The sequence below is a fragment of the Vidua macroura genome, chromosome 13, assembly GCF_024509145.1.
Source record: "Vidua macroura isolate BioBank_ID:100142 chromosome 13, ASM2450914v1, whole genome shotgun sequence".
Classification (NCBI taxonomy): domain Eukaryota; kingdom Metazoa; phylum Chordata; class Aves; order Passeriformes; family Viduidae; genus Vidua; species Vidua macroura.
Window position 1 is genome coordinate 9,880,308 of NC_071583.1, and position 22,723 is coordinate 9,903,030.

The 22,723-nt window shown below is 45.0% G+C and overlaps 1 protein-coding gene and 1 long non-coding RNA gene across 4 annotated transcripts in view; one reads left to right on the top strand and one right to left on the bottom strand.

Annotated features, from left to right (window-relative positions):
• The window catches only part of GRIP2 (glutamate receptor interacting protein 2), a 256,470-nt gene that overhangs the window by 223,434 nt on the left and 10,313 nt on the right, over window positions 1-22,723 (top strand). For all 3 annotated transcript variants that reach the window (XM_053989595.1, XM_053989597.1, XM_053989596.1), the window contains exons 14-20: window positions 602-682; window positions 9,130-9,196; window positions 10,014-10,159; window positions 10,450-10,594; window positions 14,460-14,599; window positions 16,916-17,092; window positions 19,841-19,994. In XM_053989595.1, coding sequence (XP_053845570.1) covers window positions 602-682; window positions 9,130-9,196; window positions 10,014-10,159; window positions 10,450-10,594; window positions 14,460-14,599; window positions 16,916-17,092; window positions 19,841-19,994 — 910 coding nt within the window. The remainder of the gene's footprint in view (window positions 1-601; window positions 683-9,129; window positions 9,197-10,013; window positions 10,160-10,449; window positions 10,595-14,459; window positions 14,600-16,915; window positions 17,093-19,840; window positions 19,995-22,723) is intronic.
• Window positions 87-22,517, bottom strand: LOC128814046 (uncharacterized). Its single transcript, XR_008439253.1, has 3 exons — window positions 22,456-22,517; window positions 4,444-4,542; window positions 87-201 (listed from the first exon to the last, which is right to left on the bottom strand). It is a non-coding gene; the product is annotated as an uncharacterized LOC128814046 (long non-coding RNA).

A 22,723-nucleotide genomic window follows, 5' to 3' on the forward strand; every position in this document is an offset into this window, starting at 1 on the left:
CTGCTCCTCTCTGCCTGTAGGAATCTGCCAGTGCCTTTGCTAACCCATGGGAGGGAGCATATTCACCAGGCTCAGAGGGAAGAGTGAGAAACCCTGTGAGGACCTTCTCCATTTCTTGTTGTTCCCTAACGTGCACTGAGGTGGAGGGTTCTTCTGATCCTTTCATAAATGTTCTGTCCTCATTGCTTGGCTGAGATAAGCCTAAGGAGTAGATGAAGAGGACATACTTTAAATATTTGCTCATTAATAGGAATAATATTCATTTAGGGCCTTGAAGCCAGGAGGGAGCCAAAGCTATAGGCTAGGGGTAAAGTCCAGTTTTGTATTAATTTTTTTTTTTTCCATTTACATTGACAGAGCTGCTTCAGATTTGAAATACAGTGTGATGTGAGCACTTGATGTTCAGAGCATGTATTTTTAATGAGAATCCAAATTTCAATCTGAAGTCCACAGGGCCTCAGATAACCTTATTTGAACCAATAAAGCAGTGCTTTATGGGCTTGTTTTCTTGGTTCCAAAGAAACCACCATGCAACTGAAAACTCTCTTTTTTCTCTCTCCTTCTTTTTTTTTTTTTTTTTGGTTTGTTTTTTGCTTTATAGAGTCTGTCATACCCAGCAGCGGTACTTTCCACGTTAAATTGCCCAAGAAAAGAGGTGTAGAGCTTGGAATTACAATCAGCTGTAAGTATTGCTCAGACTTGCAGTAGCAGTTGCAAGAGCCTCTGCTTTCCACACAGGCATTTTAGAGGACTCAACAGAGAGATAAGATCATGTGGGCTTTCTGTAGCACTCCAGTGCTCGTGATTTATCCCAGAATGAATCAGATGTGTGGTTCCTGCCTCCATGAGCTGGCAGCTGCAGGGAAAAGCAGCTGCATGAAGGGTTGGGTCAAAGGATGTGTCTCAACTGATCACTTGATCTGTGGTGCAGAATTGAATTCTATGCTATTCTCTTCTCTTCTATTCTATTCTATTCTATTCTATTCTATTCTATTCTATTCTATTCTATTCTATTCTTAGTAATATTATTTTTATTTCCTTGCTCACACTTGTATTATGTTCCTTTTAAAAAGGATTGCCTGGGTCTGGTGGGACCCTTGCAAAAAGGGATGGAGGGAGGAGAACAAGTAAGAGGTGAACCTCAAAGCTTGAAGGGTAAAGAGGGGAAACTGCCAAGAGGAGGAGCATGAAGAGGGTGATTGGTTTTAGAGACAGAGGAAGGCACTTTAAATTCCAGGATTTGCCAGGAATTATTTCATTTACAAGCTCAAGCCATGCAGAAGGAGAGCCATGTGCCAGGACTTGGTGTGCACTGAGGGAAGAGAGCATAAACCTTTCTCCTTCTTTTCTCTCTTCTCTGCTCACACTTGATTAATTACCTCTGTTTCCCTTCTGAGCATAGTTTTTCATTTAAAGATCTTTTGGCCTCTTTAGAGAGGGTGCTGTAGGGGGATGATATAGGCAGATTCATCCCGAATTTCTGGCTAACCTGGGGTTTTGTTATGCCTTGTGTCAGTGAATTTTTCCTGTATGGCAAACACGTGCAGGTCTTGGATCACTCATCCCTCTCTAACTTCTGGGTAAAGTGAGTTGAATCATCTGAGGTTTGCCATGTCCAGAGACTGCTGCCACCTCTGATCTGAAGCAGAGCAGCTTGTGAGACTGCAATAATGGGATCTCTTGTCTAAGCCCTCAGGAGCATGGACCCAGCTGTGTCTGGGGAATGGAGTCGCAAGGGACACTTGGAAACGAGGTTTCATTAAAAGAGAAGCCACGGTAATTACCTCTTGACATTTACAGCATTAGTTAGTGAGTTAATTGGAGGTGTTCTGGTCTAAGTGGGATCATTCTCAGGAGTGACTGAAACATTGACAGGATGATGCCTTTGGACCTAGTGATATTTCTTCTTCATCTTCTCAGCTTCCCCTATTCGTGCCACTAGGACAATCCTGAGAAATAACATCACAGTATTTAACATTTGGCTTGGTTGCAGTTACTGTCTGAAGACATCAAAGTGCTTTCTGAAAGCAGCAGGCTGTCTATAATGGCATTTCACTGCTGGGGAGTAGTGCATGGTGCAGACTGGGCTGGGTTCCAACCTGCTGCCCTGCCACTGCCTTGGCATTCCAGCCTAAGGGAGCAACCCAGGATAATGGATCTGGTAGCAAAAACTGGCTTGAGCAAGGCCCTATTAAGTTTCAAAGTTTATGTCTGAGGTTAGAGAGTAAAATGAACTTGGGAGCTGCTGGCAAGAGCAGAAGTTTTTATTTGTAAAGACTTATTTGAATGGGATCTGCTTCAGATGTGCATTTACACTTCAAACATATTTTTATGTTGAAAAGGTTTTCATTTCAAATTTGTTAAAAGAAGTGATTTCACACACTTTTTTGAAATCACTGCTAATAGAAAGGAACTGACCCCTGGGTTTTAAATAGATGTCCATTATTCAACTACAAAGCAGCTTTTTAACACTATAATTGATTTGATTGTTTTGATTGCTGAACATGTTTGCAGGACATTTTTTAAGTAATGCACATGCATAAACCTAAAATATATTGTAGTTGTTTCCTGAGTCAAAGCCAAAATTATACTTACAAATGGAGAAAAAGACAGGCACCCAGAAAATGTGGTGACAAGGATGAAATTCAAGCTTAATCCTAATTTTGTTTTTATATATTAGTCTATATAAACCTATGTCCACATGATCCTTAGCAAATTCTATCATCATTTTTTCACTTTGCCTCTGACCAGGCAGATAAATATAAGACTTTCAAACATTAAAACCAAAGCAAGCAGCCTTATGTTAAGTACTTCCTGCAGAGACATGATGTACATGCAGGAGCGTGATGCAAGCAGCAAAAGAAAGGAGGTAAAAATAACCCTTCTCTGTTTTGCTCAGTTCCTTTCCTCTCAGTTCTGCTGACTTGAGTGTATGTGTAGATCTAGAAACAGCTTTTACAGCTTTCCTTCTGGTATGGAAAAATATATAACTACTGTTTTAAAGGACTTGGTTTACTGGCCTCTTGCATTGGATTCCTGTTCCTTACTCTGTAAAACTGGAGCAGCTTAAGTAGATGACAAGGTGAAGGGGTCAGAAGAAGATCCACTGCAATGTGGCGGCCACAGAATTGGGTTTATTCATGAACTTTATAGTCTAGCTTACAGATGTAAGATGAGTTGCTTTCATTGAGTTTTACCTCTTGGCTTCAGCTGGCTTCTCTTAGTTAATTCCTCTGCCTGGGAAGGTTTGCCTCTGCCTTCTTAAATGGGCAGAAAGTGTTGCGACCTCATCAGAGGAGCACTACAGAAATAAATGTGACCAAGTTCTTGCTGAGCTGTGGCTCTCAGGGCTAATTGGGAGATAGACTAGGTAAAGGGTGGGGGGAGAACAGGATTCTTGATGGATATGTTGGAAGAATTAATGTAATGGAGCTGGCTGTAGGAGGAGCCATAAATCTGCTGGAAATGCTCATAAAAGGGCTGGAAACCCAGGAGATTTGTGTATGAGGGGGGCAGATGCTGCTGGTTCTGGGATGAACATACAGAGAGGGGCTATACTTGTTCCTGGTGAGGGACAGATGTTTGGTGAGGGCATTTAATCTTTCAGAGATCTCAAGGTTTTCCAGAAAGAGAAGGCTTGGGCTGGATGAATCTCCAGTTGTGGTCTGAGAGCACAGATGGGTTTCTTCCCCCTGCTCAAACACAGTGTGGCAAAGGGACACAGCAAATCGAGGTGCATGGTGGAAATACATGCATATAGCACTATTTCCCTTTCCATTCCTCAAAGGATGAGTGCAAAATCCAAGGGGTGAGCCTCTCACTGACAGTGCTGTGAACTCCTGAGGGATCTCTGTGCCCTCAAGCCTCATTTCAGTCTCCTCAATATGCTAAATGACATACACTGAAGCTGCCACGTGTGTGCTGCTCCATACACTTTGTCCAGAGGTGAAGGGACACAAAGCCAGAAAAACTCTCACTTTCTCCATGCTCCAGTACCTCAGCCTCTGTCCCAGAGAGAAGGGCATTTGCTTGTAGAGCAGCTACTCTGGCTGAAGAGCAGAGCATGCTCCTTTCTGCTCCAAGAGCTCTGAAGCTTACCTGTTTGCAGCAACCTCTGGGGCTCAGAATGGTGAGGATGCAAATACCAGTAAACTGAAAGTTCTGACACAGGGATGTGAAAATTTTACCCTTGTTAGCCTGAACTACCCATCTCCATTAGCAGAACACATGCCTCAAATGCTCTGATCTTGCTGGCTGCATCCAGCTCTAATGATGCAGTTATGCCTTTGAAGGTTTTCTGTAAATCTATTGCAAATTAAAATCTCCAGCAGCGAGAAGCTAATAGTCATGTATTCTTATACGTTCAATACCTCGCCTCTTAAAATAAGATATAGATTTGTTATTCCCCTCTGGAAAATGATAGTTGATTATACAAAAGATTACCTTTTGTATTGAGAGTTTGGGATTTTTTTTCCTGTCTCAAATATCCTCTCCAAGGGCTGGTTGTGACATTCACTGTAGGGTAGAGGTGTGTTGGTGTAGCTGTTTAAAGAGATACCGAAATTGCCATTAATTTTAGATATGCATTAATGCTTTATATAGCTTGTTTATCAAATTACCTTTATATATCTTAACAAATCAATTCCTGTGCCCTTGGTGTGAAGTACTGCAGATAAGGAGTCGGCAGTATATCTGCTTGCAGGTGATAAAACCGGAATTTGGGTAGATAGATAACTTCGATTAAGTCGCTTAAGCAGTGTAATCACTGTCCTAGTGAGAAGATGGATCTCTGAGCCAAGCAAATCTAGTTTTGCTGGCTCTGTATTAGCCTGTGCCCTGCCACCAGCCCAGCCAAGCATGTCTGCAGGCAGGGCAGGCTCAGCAGCCACCTGTCCTGCCCCCTCACTCACACTACAGCTGATTCACTCCAGTGCTTTTATCCTGGTGGGATATCCTGATCTGGTTTTGCTACCTGGAGATTGTGAAAGGAAAAGGATCTGTGATGAGGCAGATATCCTGCTGGAGGCACTGATAATTTATGCACCTGCTGCTAAACTTAATGAATGATAGAGGAAAAAGTTGGGTACTGAGGATTTGATTTTCACTGCTGCTCTTTGTAATCAATTCTGATTCACTTTTTCCATCTTCTCATTCCTTAGCTATCCTGAGATTATTTGGTTTCTGATTTTGTTATTTCCAATTTAAAAATGTTTCTTATTTAAATGCATTCTTATGGCATTACTACAATTTCTTTAATTGCACATTGGCAGTGTTGCTTTGGCTTGGTCAATAATAAAGGGCATTTTTAACAGGTTGATGCCTGTGAAATATGTGCTGGTACTCCTTGGAGGGGAATAATTTACCAGTACAAGTCATTATGCATTCTATTAAAAACACAAACCGGACATGTGTTCCTGGCCTCATCATCCATCACAGTGTAAACATTGAGTTAGCCACAATCCCAGCAGAGAGACTGAAAGCAATTTATAAAAAGTAAATAACAGTATTGATCAATTCACCTTTTTATCACTGTCCTGCCACCACTGCCAAGCAGTGTTTTCATTTTGAATTTCTTCCCCACCTCATGCTTCTACCTGTACCAGCTGTTGATTTATGGAGACTTCTCTGGGCCACTGGAGCAGATTTAAACTATCTTTTGTACTGGAAAATCCACCAAAAATACAAAAGGGTCTGAAAAAGAGTCTGTTTGCACCTGAAGTGGCTTGACCTGGCAGATGGAGGCCACAGCCAGGATGCCTACTGAGAGTGAGCATGGGTTTCTGCAGGCCAGCTCCTGCCTCCATCTCTTCCCTTTGACTTCCTTTGCTGCCATCTCCATTTCACAGACAGGAGAGCAAAACCCAGAGGCAAGGCTGAGTGTCCAGACTGTGTCTTCCTGCAGCAGAGTTCCCAAGACAATGTCCTTTGAAGAGGTATAACCACATTAACAGCAGAAATGAATGGATAAGGGGGCTTTACTCATCTGTGCAAATGTCTTAATGCCAAAGACCACAGCCCTAATAATGATGTACTTTAGATTGGTGCTGTTTTAATTGCAAGCAAGTTGGAAATTGTCTATTCAAAATCTCACCAGGGATTCATGTATCTAATGGCTCTGACCTCTACTGAGCCACCCCTTCAGTGAAATTGCAGCTCTCTCACTTTCGGACAGGCAGCTGTTGCACAGAGAAACATTGTGACCCTGTGTGAATGGCCCAGGATGGTGAAAAATGTGGGGCTCAGGGGTGCTCAGGGCAACCTGATCCCAGCAAACAGGCAGGAAGCCCATCTGGACACTCTGCTGGGGTGCCAGGAAAGGCTTTGGGATGCCAAAGGTTAATTAATGGAGTCAGTAATTACAGGTTTTTAGAATGAACAACAAGCCTCTGTTCTGTGCTGTGAGATTTCATTATCTTAACCTTGTATCTTACGCCTCTTGGGAGAACATGGTTATTCATTAAGTCTCTCTAACTTACCCTTCAGATTTGATGGTTTTATAAAGCCTTTGCATTTTACATTAAGTAATTATGTAATGTGATGATTCCCCGTCCCTGGAAGTGTTCAAGGACAGGTTGGGTGGGGCTTTAAGCAACCTGGTCTAGTGGAAGATGTCCCTGTTCCATGAGTGGAACTAGATGACTTTAGAGTCCCTTCCAATCCAAGTGATTCTATAATGATTCTGTGATGAATATTTAGAACATTTTACATTTACAAGGGCTGCCATTTATTAAATAGGGACAGTTGGTAGGGACAGTTGTGTGCAGTTGTATATGGTTCTTCTATTTAACTCAGGTTTCAAGAAAATCTGTTCTGAGAGCAAAACTTCTAAAAAAAGCCTGCAAACAAAACCCAGAGTGATTTTTCCTTAAAGCTTGCTTTGTTCTCTAATGGATAAAGCACTTGGTTTGTTACCCTTGCTTCTGTCATGGGAAGCTTGTGCTGTGTTCAGTGCTGACACCAACTGTGGAGCTTCAGAAGGACAAGGTCTCGTTCTCTGCTTAGAGCCTGACTGTGTGCAGGATCCCCCCACGTGTCACAGGACTTGCAAGGCAGATGCTGAGATAACCATAAATTCTGCAGAGCTCGAGGCATGTTGTTGTTTATACTTGCTTGCCTTTTTTTTCCTCCCCTCTGTCTTTCCTCTCTGTGTTCATGGTCTCCAGACGTTGTTCAGCTGTGACTTGGTCAGGTTAGAGATAGCCATCCCAGCCCACCACTAGGACAGGTTATGATCCTCCCTAACCCCTTTCTGTCACACTGCCTCTGCTTTGAAACTAGTAAACAAACCTTGCAGTGAAAAGTATTTTTGCTAACCTGGATTGTTTTGACAGAACCAGGCTAGGGAGTGATTAAACATGCAGCAATGCCACCTGACCCAGGGCTTAGGGTATGCTCACAGGGTCTGCCCTCACTGCTGCTCAGACACCACTCTGTACACCTCTGTCAGCAACAAATACATGTCCTATACTGAAAAGGAGAGCAGCAGTAATAATTATCAGAGTGATACATCTCAATCCCTGTGCTGTTAGTCCATGGTGTGTGGCCTTCTCAGTCAGCATGGGGATTTCTGCATTGGTTTTGCCTGAACCTCACCCTTATTCCCACTGCTCAGCTTTGCCCAGTGTCTCTTGTCCTGACTGCAGTCTGCTCCATGCTGTGAACAGGCTGAATATAGGCACAAGCCCTCTGGGAATCTCCATAACACATCTTCCTCCCTTAGATCTGCAGACAGAAGCACAACATGAGTGTCCAGTCCAAAACTGTCTGGTACCAGGCTCCAGTAAAACATGGGAGAAATAATTCCTCCAGGCTCTGTACCATTCAGCAGTCACATTGCTGTGACTATTATAAAATCAATCACAGTCTACTTTTTGCTGTCTGACCTCACTGTGGTTCTCAGCCCTGCCATGACTGAGGTTGGCTGTCTTTTTGCTTTCTTTAGTACAGAAGGTTTGGTTATTTCTGGGAGAGGATATCCTTAAAAGTGTTGGGTTAGACATATGTTTTTAAATCTTGTAAATGAATATAAACAACAGAAAAATCTGGAGCAGAGAGGTTGGTAAACACTTACTATGTCTGACTTTCCAGGTGCTCTCTAACTGCTGTTCAGGCAGGTGGATCTCTGTGTGTTTGGTGCCATGTGCCTCACAGATATTTTATTCTCTGCCCTGCACCTGATATGTTCAAAGGCTGTGAGTTTCTTTCTTCCCACACAGTTTTTGTGAGAAGCTCTGTCAACTTTAAATGAGGCAATGCAATTCCCATAGCAAGGCAGAAGGGAAGGATGTAGGGTGGAATGGATGCTCTTTCTTGGTGTATGTTTGGCGTGTGGATGACAAGGAGGTCAGGATGAGTTTGAGTCATAAATCTCTCTTGGGTATCTCAAGAGAGCAGCAGGTCTTGCAGGCAAGTTTGAAAATGTAAATGTTCTCAGAGATGCGTACTCACATCTCATGGGCTGAAAAAGTTATCAGGGTCAGCCAGGAGATAAGAATTGGAAACCACCCACCCCTTCCAGCTCCAGCACAAACCACCCCTGATTCATCTGCTTCTATGATTAAGTACCCTAGAGAGCTGAACCAGCTGAAAAATAGAGCTTTTTCCCTGAGTTATTTTCCACCTGGTAAATTTCACAGCCCACTCTACTTGAAGAACACAGAAATGCTTGTATGGAGCACAGGGCTGAGCTGGATGCTCTCCAGGCAGCAGTGCTAATTCTGACTGCAGCCATGGCCTTTGGCTCCCATCTCTTGTGTGTGAGGGGTGGTGAGGGCTGCTTGACAGTGCTGGTATTGGCAGTGCCACCTCTTCTTGTTGCACACCTCTTGCTGCTGGACACCACATGTCCTCTCCTTCAGGAGTCTGAAGGAAATTCACCTGTGCAAAGGGCAACCAACAAACTGCAGGGATTTACCAGTGGTTTTTTTTTTTTTTTTTTTTTTTTTTTTTTTTTTTTTTCTTCCCCTTTCTTTCTGGAGAGGCTTCCAGAATTCAACTGTGAAGCATCATTTTGTGATGGGAATATAAATCCCCTTTCCTTATGGCTGCTTCTCCCCATTAGCTATCTACCATCCCTGTCCCAGACAGCAAACTCAATACCAGGCTTTGTACCATGTGTCTCTTTTGCAGCTGCAAGTAGAAAGCTTGGGGATCCTTTGATCATCTCTGACATCAAGAAGGGGAGTGTAGCACACAGGTAAGTGCAGTATTTTCCATCTGTCAAACCCACTGCAAAATGGCCTTCCATGATAATTAGAATGTCTACCAGAGAAGCTGAATATGGCCCAAGCAATAGAATTTGGGTCTAGATATTTCCAGATTTCAAAGAGATCTCAGCACTAGAGGTTTTTCTTAGACCACAGTAGGATCTGCAATAAAAACTGTCTGTATTGAAGTGAACAGAGTTGAGCTAATGGAGAAGATGACCAGGGCACTGGTTAAATGTGTGCTGAGTCTCTAGGAGATGGATGTTTAGCAATTAAGAGCATGTGGCAAAGGGCTTCTTATATCCCAGGAGGTGCTATGGTTCATCAGGTAGTTTGCCATGTCTCAGCTCCTGCTTTGGTGAACAGAGTGAGTGAATTGTGAGCACTGGTGGAGAACTGTGCAAATAACTCAGGATTTATTGATTTCCCCTCTGATCCCAACACCTCATAGCGAGGTATTCAGAGGAATTTAGTGTGGCTGTATGGCTTATTTCTAAGAGTGCTCACACAGGAGTTTCCATAAGGGGTAGAATATCTGTTAGTTCAACATCAGGCATTTTCAGGGTTGTAGGTTACCCAGGATATTTGTCTAACCTTCCTAGCTGGTTCTGTCTGGATACATGCTCTACACAAATTTCCTCTCTTTAAAATTACAGGTGTCCCAGACTCAGCTCATGGTTGTTTTCCAGGAAAGATCAAGGACAGTAAAAAGTTAATATTGTCATTTCCACTGCAGAACTGAATGTGTTGTGGGATCTGAAAGGCAAATAAAAATGTATTCTTAGTTTTCTTTTCCTCTCCATGTAGAACTGGCACCTTGGAGCCGGGAGACAAGCTGTTAGCCATTGATAACATCCGACTCGACAATTGCTCAATGGAGGATGCTGTGCAGATTTTGAGGCAGTGTGAAGACCTGGTCAAATTGAAGATTAGGAAGGATGAAGATAACTCTGGTACAGAAATCCTGATGCAAAGTGGTGCCTGTCCACTGTAATGACATTTCCCAATAGGTAGTGCAAACTAACAAAGATAAGGGCTGCTGCTATCCAGTCACCACTTTCCAATTGATTATAGTCTATTTTTGTTATTCTGCCCTTAAGTGATGTTGGGAAGGTTAAAATCCTATTTGGTATGAGTGTCACCTAAGACTTCTGAGTTTTGCTTCTAGATGCTGCAAGTCTTTCCTATGACTACTTTCATTTGGGAAATGAAAAGAATTCAGCATTCCTCTTTTCTCTTTCAGACGAGCAGGAGACGACTGGTGCTATTATCTACACGGTGGAGCTGAAGCGATACGGGGGCCCTTTGGGAATAACCATCTCCGGGACAGAGGAACCTTTTGATCCTATTGTCATTTCAGGCTTGACTAAACGAGGGCTGGCAGAGAGGTGAGGTTTGGGGACAGAGCAGTTGAATTAAGAAGGGGTTTTGAGCCATGCCAAGTTTCCTCTGCTGCCATAAACTCTTCTTTGGTGTCTTAGTCTGCTACAGAGGAAAGGTGCTCTAAAGGTACCAAGTGACATGAAGCAGGGTGGTGGGGGCTGTGCTGCTGGGGCAATGAGAGAGACGCTTCAGGAAAAGTCAGACCTAGTGAGTCAGGTGAATTCTGCAGCCAGTAATACATATTTATTTGCCCCTCTTCCACAGGGGTGCTTCCTGGTCTGGGATTTGCCATGCACACCTTGTGTCAGGAGAGTGCCCAGCCTGCCTATGAAACCACCATAGACTCTGTCCAGGACTCCCCTGTTGCAAAACTGGCTTATGGCCATTGCAGTGGTGTGTCCTGCTGAAACAGGGATCTCAGGTGTATTCTGACCTGTCCTTGCTTGCTGCTCAGTGTGTTACATATGAAGTATCTCAGTGCAGGGTGGTGTGCCCAAGCATCAGACATTTCTACTGAATAAAAGTAGGAGCAGATTTACCTTCAGCCACCGGGGAGGTTACTGTATGCCTGGTCTGAATATATGTGGATGTGTGGGATTTAAAGGATCAGGACATTCCTGAGAGTATAAGGTGGAACTGAGTCATACACTCTATCTTAATTAATCTTTCTATATGGGAGCTGTGACTTGTAAATAGATCATTTCAGCAGCCCTGACTCATGCTTCTCTGAGGGTCTCTTACTTTGTGCTGCCTGACAGGCAGAACAGCAACAAAAAAACCCTGAACAAACTGGTGTAAAGTGCGAGACCTTGGGGATTTTTGATAGCCTTTTGGTTTTTTCTGTTTCAAGACCACACTCCCTCTTAGCTGGACTGTGAAACAGCTCTGTGTCCTTTACTGCATTGGGTCCCCAGAATTCTCAGCACACTGCTGTGCATTTCCATTGCTTCCCTTTGGTGCAGAATGCAGGTCTGTGACTCCTGGGAAGGAAGGGGATGGACTTAGTCATCCATGATTCTTCTTGCTGGGGATTTTATATCACTGCCTGCCACCATAGGGTTTGGTCTTCTTCCCTATAAAATAGTAGCCACAGAGTATCCAAGGTTTTTTTCTATGTAGCACTTCTGTACTGTACCTGCAACCCAGCATAAGAGAGGTTAAGAACAGCCAGCTAAAATGCTGTCAGGTGTCAGAAGACAGAATTGTACCTGTGTTGATCTCAGTTCCCTTTGCAATTCCACGGCTGCTCCTCCTTTGAACTTGGATACACGTCGGTGACTGCTGCGGCCAGAAATGTGCAGGCGAGTGCTGCAGTAACTACTGAATTTTGATCAGGAGCAAGCAGGCAGTGAGGAATGAAAAGCCTTGTGAGAAGAGTGATGGAGCTGTTCAGCACGTTCGCTGTGGCTGAGCAGCAGATAACAGCGTGAGGACAGAGCAGCACAGGGATGTCTCTGGGTAACTGCAGCTCCCTGTGGGGAGGGCGAGGAGCGCTGAGATGAAGGCTGCTTCTGGAAAGGTGCATTTTTTTCTCCTGTGAGTGAGAGAAGGGGATGACTTGACCTTGTCAAGGGAAGAGGGGTGCTCCTAGTGCTATCTTAAATTGTCCCTTTCCTGATGTCTCTACCACAGATGCCCTTAGCCAGGCTCTGATTGAAGGATGGGGATTTCAATCCAAATCCATACACTTGCTGGAGCACAGAACGTGGTTCGGCAGAACTGACATGGGGTGGACCTGATCCCAATGTCTGATAACAGGAATCCACAGGCCATTCTTGTGGAGGCACAAGGAAGGTCTGCACTGCATTTTGGGCTGCTGACAGTGGGGGAAGCAGGGTGTCCTCTAGGATCTGTCACACATCTGTCTGTGGGTGACAGGCTGCCTAAGTCAAAAAGGCTTCAGAGTCAGATGATTTAGGTTTTATTTTGACCTTGAACATTTTTTTTTGCTCGTGTCTGATCTTACAGAAACCTACAAAAGCAGCTCAGGCTGGTAGATTGGTGTGGAGCTGTGGCTCTCTCCCATGTTACTGTCTGTGTCCCCTCCTTGAGTGCCTGCATATGGCTTAAACCTGTGCCACAAGACTTGTGTTTTCCTTCTTCCTGACCAAGGGAGTGTGCCTGAACACTAAATTCTGGTTGAGGTGTAATGGTTCTCCAAGAGCAATTTTTGGCTATTGCTGATATTTTACGGTGCCAGACCAGCCTCCTTTAGTGCCACCTGCTCAAATAGATGGGGGTTTGTTTTCTCCCCTTCGAAGAAAAATACCTGGCTGAACATGACCTTTCTCTTTAATTGTTTCTGTATTTTTCCCTGCTGAGAGACTTTCACAGTTACTGCAGAGCTGTCATGTTGTTCAGGGCTGGGTGGCTGGGCTGGTGTCTTGGATGGATTTGTCCCCGTGCTGGGTTCAGGGATGCAGCAGGAAACCCTTGAATGCTGAAGCACTGCAGTGAGAAAAGGATCTTCTGTAAACTGCCAGCAGTTTAGCTTGATTTTTTTTACTTCGATAGATGAAACTTTTAAGACAAATACTCCGGTCCCTGTTTCATCTGTAATTTGAGTGCAGAAATGTTTGTTTCCCTGACAGCTTTTCCAGGCGGACTTGGGTGGGACAAGATGGACATCTAGTGGCTGGTGGGACCATCATGGCACTGCTGAGTACCTCAGCAGCAGCAGAAGCTGCAGCCTGAGCAGTCCTGCCTGCTGCTTGGCTGCATTTGCTGATTTGATGTATTTATAGTGGGTGTTTCACAGCAGAGTGTCTACAGAACTTTGATATTTTGGGGAAAGCCAAGCAGCTGTTTTACCTGACTTGACGTATCAAATTCCAGTTCTGCAGGAACTGTCTGCAGTCCAGTTTGGAGATGCAACCTGAGGGAGACAAGTTGCCAAAAAGGACAAAAAGATATTGCAGTGCAGATTTGAATCTCCTCCTGACTCCATCACAGAGGTTCCTGAAAGCACAACCTCCCGCAGTACTGGAGGAGGAAGTGCTTGCTGCTCTTGTGTGCTGGCATTTGGGAGCTGGAGTGTGAGTTTGGGAAGTTCAGTCCAGCCAGTGGTGGGTGTGAGCTCCAGCCTTGGCAGTGGCTGTGGCAGTGGACACACCCTGCCCTGCCTGCTCTCCCCAGAGCTTCACTGGGAAGAGGTAAAGTGAGCCTTTGTCTGTGAGCAGACAGAGGGGAAGGATGGAGAAGGAGGAGAACTGCCATGACTTGTCAGTTTCCTCGTGCCTGTTGCTGAAGCCTGAGGATTTGTCTAGGTGAGAGCAATAGCCAGTGCTGGAACGTGGCTGAGCAATAAAACACAACCTCTTCCCGAGCTGGTGGAGAAAGTCACAGGGGAGTAGCTGAGTAGGGTGAGCTTTAAGCATGTCATTAACTGCAGCTGGTTCAGCTCATGTTTGCACACACATGAGCAATTTTGTTGAGCTATTTTGGTTTGGGTTTTTTTCCAATAGGTTTCTAGGTCTGTCTCATAATTTCTTTCCATCAGGGTGAACATATCTTTCTTCAGTTCCATTTTGATCACTGTGTTGGACTCCACATAGTGAAAATGCTTGTGCTTTTAACCCTGTTGCATTGAAGTGTTTTGTCTCTAAGCTGGTCTGCATTCCCAATTCCTGAGGGGCTTGGGATTTGAGGAGGTCATGTGTTCCCATGTGTATGTCTGTGCACATGGAAGTTGAGGAGGATCCAGATTCCGGGTATGTGGTGAAGAGGAAGTCACAGGTATAGAGTATACCAAGAGGGAACAAAGCCATATTTTAGTGTGCTGAGAGTTAATTCCTTCAAGCGAGAGCCGAGTGTCCTGTCCTCCAGAGGAATTGCTTCTCTGGAGTTCCTGACAGTGCCTTTTCCCTCCAGAACCGGAGCCATCCACATCGGGGACCGGATCTTAGCAATCAACAACGTGAGCCTCAAGGGCAAACCGCTGAGCGAGGCCATTCACCTGCTGCAGATGGCAGGAGAGACCGTCACCCTCAAGATCAAGAAGCAGACAGAGAGTGAGTTGAGGAGCTGGGGTGGGGAGGGGGAAGGCTCACCCCAGCAGGGACCCTGGGCCATGCAGCAGGCACTGCTGCGGGGTTTCTGTCCTGCTGTGGAAGGTGAGATGAGGCAGTGTGGTCATGGGCATGGCTGGGCACAGTGGGGAAACGTGTGCTTCTTAAACTTCAGACTCACAGATGAAAAAAAGGCAACCCAAAGCCTCTCTGTGATGATGGGAAGAGATGAAACAGCAGGTTTATTGGCAATAGTAATTTTTAATTCAGATTGGTACCTTGTACTGTTGTTGCCATTCCCTGTCTGTGTTTCTGTGTTGGTATTTCCCACGGAAGTGAAGCAGAAGTTGCTTTTAGAAGTATAAGAATGAGGGATTTTTTTAAAATATAACCCTGCTAAATGAGCAAGGAGACTCTGCGTTGGCAGAATCTATGAATTCCCCGCCCCGCCCCAATTTTAATTCAACTTTTTGAAAACTATTGGCAATAAATCTGTTACACCTCTTTTCCTGACTTGGGGTTCTAAGATCATCTTTCTTCATTCTAGGGATCCCCTTCTGGTTTCCCTGCCAAGCTCCCTGTGGCTTTGAAGCTGTTGTTGACATAATATAAAAAGGCAGAAGCACACTTAGTACTGGCGGGTCACTGTTTTTTGGGGACAGAAGGGTAATTGGAAAAGAAGAGCGATCATGCAAACTTTTCTCCCTGATTGCATCACCACAGCCAAACATTTCATTTCATTTCAGGCTTTTTCATTAAATTCAGAAAGTACCAGGTGCCTGGCTTCACTCCAGTCTCTCCCATCCCCAGTATTTTCCTCATTTTTTTGGTGCCATGCTTCTCCAGTCTGTAGATTTGGCTGGACTTACCCAGCCAGTGGCCCACAGTGCTGTGGGAATTAGAAGAAATCAAGTGATAAACCTTTTCTTAAGCAAGCATAGCCCTTGGGATGCCTGTCCTGCATCTGAAAAAGTGGCATCGCTCTTAAACATAGAACCTCTATAGACCTCAAAGCAGTTTGCAGATATGTGGCAATGCACCTGTTTTACAAATGGATGAAGACTGGGCAGGGAGTAGAGATGTGGCAAATAGAGATAGAACTGGGGAGTTGATTCCTCTACAAGAAGCCCCAGTCTCCTTCCCTGTAGCTAAATGTCTTGATCTTTGGTCTGAAATGCTCTTTTGTCCCCCTGCTGACACTTAGCATTGTCATAGCCACTTGGTGAAATAATTGACATGCAAGTGCCTGTTGGAAACTCGTTAATCATTCTGAGAATGAAGCAGGTGTAATTGAAATTTCAAGGTAATCTTGAGTTAATCATGGTGAGCAATCTTCTGAAGGCTTGGAAAATAGGGACTTTCAGGACACCAGGCTTTGTTTGGTAAAATAATCTGTCCTCATTGACAAATGCAGATTTTCAGAGGGCTTTTTATCCCTCAGGTCAGACATCCAGGGTGTGGATGGCTAACAAGATATCTAATCAACAAGGACTTTAAAATATTCAGTACAAAGAAGTACTTGTGTTGAGAAGCCATTCTTTGCATAGCTTTTGCTGGAAAGGAAATTTGATATAATGATAATAAGGGCCTGCTAGCACTAAAATAATGAAAGGGAAGGTCTGAGCTTCATCATTCACATTCAGCTCCCATTTTCCAATCACTGATCAGGGGAAATTCAGCCTCAAAATACCACACCCAGGAATTCCACTGTTGTCACATGCGTGGGAGACTCTGGAGACCTCTGGAGAGGTGGTGATTAGCTTTGAGTTCTTCCGAGGTTGTACAGTCGTGGAAGAGGGCTATAACTTCAACAGTGGTGGTTGTCATTGGAATCTAATTAAAACATTTGTTTGTAGCCAAGTTTGCAGCCAAGTTTGCAGCCAGCACCTGCCCTGGTGCTGCTCTGAGTATAAAGGAGGCCCTCTGAATCCAGAGAAGCTACAGGGTATTGCTTGCGGGAGCCAACACTTCTCTGGGCAGGGCTGTTTGGAGGAAGCTTCCAAAGGTACAGGAAGATGTGCTTGTGAATTGAGATTAGGTCCCAGCTCTCTCATATGTGGTAATCCTCAAATCCCCATGGCTGCTCCTTGTATTCCATGTGCTAAAAACTCAGAAAGGCATTTTTTCTTGATTCTGCTTCAGATAAGAGTAATGCATTAAATCCTTTCAGCTTCATTGCACATGCCTTTCTCAGCTACTTTTGAAGAGCTAAAGAGGTAGTTTAAAGACTTACAGTACCTGGGCTTGCTCCCATGTCAGCATAAGCTATCCCTGAGGCTTGCTCTTCATGTCTGCTAAAGCAGGATGTTCTGGTTGCAGAATCCTACCCCAAGAAGTCGGGGAGCATAAACGAAGTAAGTGACCCAGAAGATGAGCTGACAGACTCCCAGAAAACTAGCAAGCTGTCTGAGATATACTCCACCACAATTCCGAGTGTGGACAATACTGTGGAGTCCTGGGATGGCTCTGCCATTGATGCTGGGTATGGAAGCCAAGGTAAGCCAGGGTTCTGTTTTCCTAGGGGTCTCTGCTCTGTCTGGGTCTTGTCTCTGAACACGAGCCAAAGCCTGTGGCCTGACCACATTTGTATGGCCTCTTGCTTCCAGAAGGGAACAAAATATATTTTAGAATGCGCTCATGTGATGCTTTGAGTTGGTGTATCTGTATAGGCTTTTATTGGCATATTTGTTCTGGCTTATATGGCATCATATTGTTCTCATCATTTTCAAAGCCATTACAGCACTTTATAATTTGCATAATCAGAGACAGTATTCCCTGACCATATGTTTTACAGATTATTTGGTCCATAGCTTACTTTTATTTCTCCAGAGAGGCCTTGTAGGACATAATAATCCTCTTCAGGATGTTTTAAAATCCACTAGAATATCTTGTGACTAGAAGCACTTGCTTAACAAAGTAATTAAGGTAATACTACAATAAAGTATCTCTCTCTAGTGAGTGATCAGATGAACACATGTCTTCAAGGTCAAGTTTATTCAGCTGTAGCTTCTAGCAGATGTGGAACTGGAGTGGAGGATACTCTAGTCATGGGAATATATTTTTACTTGGAGAAAGGCCCTGGAAAATAGTTACACCAGTTCAGATTTAGTAATGTAAGCTAGCATTAGCCAGTGTTGACACAAACCAAAATCCTGAATCAGTGTACAACAGGAAACTTGTAGAAAGGCCCCTGTCCAGAGCAGAATGTGAAAACAGGGAGGGATGCTGCAGGGTGCTGCTGCAAAGTGTGAGTGTGCTGGGCTCGCTGCACTCTGGCTGAGTTCAAAGGACAGCACTGCCCAGGTGTCTCTTTCCCCATCCGTGCATCTTCCTTCAGCCTCTGTTCATCTGAAATCTTAATTTAGGAGCACAGTTGGGACTGGAGGCTTCATTAAGGAGGAATCCCCTGGCCTTCATAATGCTGCAATCCTTCTCCATCTAATTGAATGTTAACACAAGTTGGACACTGGGAAGTGATTGCTTTGCCGGTAAATTGAGAACAAGTAATTGAGCACAGCGCCCCAGGGAGCGGGGCTGGTGCCAAGATGCCCAAGATCCACACACTGCAACTTTGCTTCAGGAGCTCTCTTGTCTTCCCTGGTAATTGCATTTGGCTGCATGGTGGTGCAGTGGTGCTGGTGCTGGAAGGGGGGCAGTGGAAGGTAGGGAGAAGGGCATGGATGGTCGCCCATGGGATGACACAGAAGGCAGGGTGCAGGGAAACCTGGGAATCAAAGAGCCTGGAGATTGGGGGTTACACCCCAAATGGAGATGTATAGATCAGCCTCTGCAGCCTTGTAGGCTTTTAGGTTTATCCACAGCAGTAGGACATGGCTCAAGGAAGGATTTTGGCAGGGAAGCTGTGCTGGGCCTGGTGGGAACATGCCACCAGGTGGCTCTGAATCCCAGGGATCCAACCCTTCTCTCTGGAAGGAGGAGGTGAATCTATAATGATTCCAAGTGACTGCTCTGGACATGTGCCCCTGTGCCCAGCCCAGACCTGCTGCCCACCCACTGCAGGGACCTGCATGCAGGGCCCTTGTCCTGCTCTGGCAGGCAGTGAGTGCTTCCCACTGCTGTAAGATGCTGGCAAGCAATTTTCCTGGGGCTTTCTCCAGAGAAGTCTAACCTTTAAAAACACACAGAGGAGACAATCAGTTAAATGAAATATCAGGCCTTGGCATTTTCAGAGAAAGTGTTGGCATTGTCTTTGGGTATTTCCAGCGCTCTTAGCTGTTTAGGACGTCAGGTCTCCCTTAATTACATGTTTCTCCATTACTTTTTCCTATTTGCTTGGCACAGCGTGTGATGGGAGCATAGGGTGTTTCTTGGAAAGGCTCTGAGGATTTTTCTGAAACACTGAATGGGCAGTAGGAGGTGGGCAGGGAACTCAGGAGATTTATTTCTACTGCAGATGGCACTGACACTGCTGAGGAATGATCTGTTTTGGAAGTTTTCTGTTTAGGCATCTTCTCATGAGACTTGAGGATCTTGTGACTTGATACTGATGGATTTTCATCTCTGGAGTAAGACACTGCAGTATGGAAAAGTCCATGGGGGCAGATGTAGTGAAACATTTCTGATTTCATACTAACAGTTTGTATTGATCTCCTGTCAAATGTGATATAGATGAGCCTCCTCTGCTCTCAAGCCAGCAGAGTTTTTCATCCTATTCCTTGCCTTTCACAAAAACGTCCCTGAAACAGCTTCCTGTACCTGCACCAGCTGATCCCAAAGGTATGGGAATTCTGAGAGAACTGACTGGCAGCTCTTAGGATAAGAGCTGATTCTTCCTCATTACCACTGCTGAGGGAAGCTTGTCAGGATCTTCCCTTTGCCCTTTGAAGAACTTGTTGTATTTAAAGGTGACTGATTCAACAACATAATTTCTGCTGGGCTCATTGTGGAAACGGGAGCTATTAACCACAGGATCTGCATCTGTGGGTATGTGTACTCCCAGGTCTGTGGATCCCAGACCCACACCATAAAACTACTGAGAAGCAGGGGAGAAAAGGAGAAATGGGGCATCCCATGTCAGCATCCTGAGAAGCTGCTTTGGTTAAAGCCAGAAGATGTGGGAAGAACTGCTTTTGGATGACTGAGATGGAAAGTGTACAGACCATGTGACCTCACTTTTGGGACCTAGGGAAGGAGGCTCTCCTGGATCTGCGTGTCCTACTCCATTTGGGGTTTCTGACCAGGTATTGCCCTCTCTCTTCCTCCACTCCTTCTTGCCTTCCCTAGGTACCTACATACCCCAGGCTGCCGGCATAGCCCTCCATCCACATGAGTGGAGACACAGCAGGCAAAAGAGCAGCACCCCTCCAGCAGACCCCAGGAAAAACTACCCCTACATGGATGGAAGCTTCAGTGAAGATGACTGGGACAAGCCCGGCAGGTACGGAGAGGTGGGAGGAGGCAGGGAGGTGTTTGGAAGTATGGATGTCAAGGCACAGGGACAAGGGGGGCATGGGAATGAGATGGAGTGGCCAGTAATGTCCCACTTGGCATCAGGCAGCTATGGGGAAGGATGCTGGTGGTGCACCAGCTGTGTTGGGCCACCTCCACATTGCCAGGTTGCCCTGGGTATAGCTCTGTGACAGCTCTGCCATGGCCAGGTGACATTTTGTGTCTGGAGTTAGGGTGGTCTCAGCTGCATGGACCACAGGTTCCTACCATGTTTCTTACTCCTGCCATGTAAAGGCTGCAGTATTTTTGTAGTTTAGGTGTAATAAATAGGTATGGTCAGGGCTGTCCCTGTATGTGTTAGCCCAGATGCGGCTTCACAGCAGCTCAGTGCTACAAAGCAAAAGAGGCCAACCAAACTCTGCACTGGAGGACCAGTGTAAAGTTGTATATCCATGTTAAAATCTACCAAAACTGTGGCTGGATTCTCTCTCCATCACACTTTCACCCTTCCAAAACCTCAAACAAAGCTACACTGAGTGAACATGGTCAAATGAATCCCCCAGCTCAGTCAGCATGGGGAAAATGCTGTGACACCTCCTGAGGCCAGGGAGGCAGCTGCAGCTGCCCTGTGCTTTGGGTGAAAATCCTGCTGGATCTGCCTTGGCCACAGGCTGCCCCTCACTGAGCCACACATAATGGAAAAGCCCCATTGCTTCAAAACTTTCGTCCCCTCAACATCCTCCAGAATCCCCACAGTTGTGTGTGTTGTGTTGTTACTGTCGGTTCTTTTTTCTCCTATTTTTTTTCCTTAATTTTTGTTTGTCCAAACAAAACCCTTAGAACATCTCATGGCCATTTCCACCTATTTAAAGATGATCAAGCTGGCAGGAAGGCTGGCAGCGCCGGAGACTTTGTTCTTGTTTTGCCTCTCAGCGAGAGCCAGCTCACAGAGGTCACTGATCCCTCCCGGCGAGGCTGCTGGCAGCTGAAGTTGGCAAATCTGAGCCCTTGAAACCCCCGTGTCCCTAATGAGGACTCCAAGCCCTGATGTCAAAGTGCAAGTGAGATGCTTCATGCTGCTGAGTCCTCTTTATTAAAGAGAAAAACAAACCCTGACAGCCTTTAGCCTGGAAGAACCTGCTGACCCAGTGATGTGGGAGCCCATTCTGATTCATCTGTGTCCTGGATGTTTTTGTGTATTGCTGCTCTGAGAGGCAAGACTGGTAACTAGAAGGGACATTTGCCTCTTTGGGAACCTGGGAGCAGAGGAAGGAAATGACTAAGGGGAAAAAATAAAAAAATTCCTTTTTGGGGGAAATTTTGGTTTGTTTTTATAAAGTCTTGCTGGGTGTTTATTTGACCTTTCTGCCTGGCATAAAGGCTACTGTCCTTTAAAAGCTGATGAAAGATAGGGGGTGAATTTAAAATACAATAAGCCATGTCATGTACCGCTCTCTTCAGGAAGTCCATGATCCCACAAGGAGCAAAAGGGTGTGTGAGTGAGTTTCTGCCTGCTACAGACTCCCATTTAAACCAGTGGATCAAAGGGAAAGTGTGTGCTAAAGATTTTGCAGTCGTTAAACATCTGGAAAAAGACCAAGAGGTCATTGTATATTTAATGGAGGCCAAGCTCTCTGTGACATGTACTCAAGTAAAATGTTTTGACTTTGCTGAGTAGCTCTGGTGAATGAGTGTCCCTTCCTGTCTGTGGAGCTGAAGACCATTAAACCATGCAAGATACTACCACATGGTGCAGAGCTGGAGCATCACCCATGCAGCTCCTTGTAAGATATGTATAAGATGCATTAGGGCTGCTCCAATATCACTGTCCCCTTGGGGCTCTTCCCATGACTCATTAGTGGGTTTATCATGATCTTGATTTAACACCACAGAGAGTTTCCTTCAAGAGGCTTCTCTTAAACAGAGTACCGGTGGTCTGAGTTTTGCAGTCTGGTGTTCAGTAAGCAACGTCCAGCATCACTTGCTTTTTTGTTCAGAGGATTTCACCATGTTTAATTGCTGTTTGATTTAGAGATATGAGAATTGACCCTGGCTTGTGGTCAGAGATAAAAAGTGCTTCAACTGCCAAGGTGGGGAATTGCAGAACCCCCAGCACACAGTGATCACGTTAACGTGTGTTTGTACCGGCTTGAGAGAGGTTCTCTCTAACCTTACTCTCTGTTGTAGACAGAACTGGTGGCAAACTTTACACAGCTGTAAGTGCCAAGACTGCTATACAGCAAAAAAAAGAGAGACCTCCTGAAAGTAACAGCTCAGTTCCCTGGCCATCCCAAAGCAAATGAAACTCGGTTTGTATGGGTTGTACATGACACTGTTGATACTGCTGGCTGTAGTGTGCGTTTGCTTGTCCAGCCCAGGGCAGTCATTTTTATATACATCTTTGCATTATTTACTCTCATAGAGACCTAATGTATTTATCATTTTCTCACCATGTCTGTTACCCTCTGTGTTTTTCTCTCTCTTCTCAGGTGTTCTGTGTCTCAGATCTGAGCTCTATCCCATCAGCCTTTGTACTAACAGTCTCTGAGGCTCCTGGTTTACCCATAATGCATCCTTTTTTCTTTCACTTCTCTATTTCACCAAAAGGTCTTCCTAAACCTACAATCTTCCTACAGGCACTTTTTAATTTACCCTTTGAACTCTGACATTACTACACCAACTTAATGCTTCCTTTGAAGGACACTTGCCCCGTTAGTA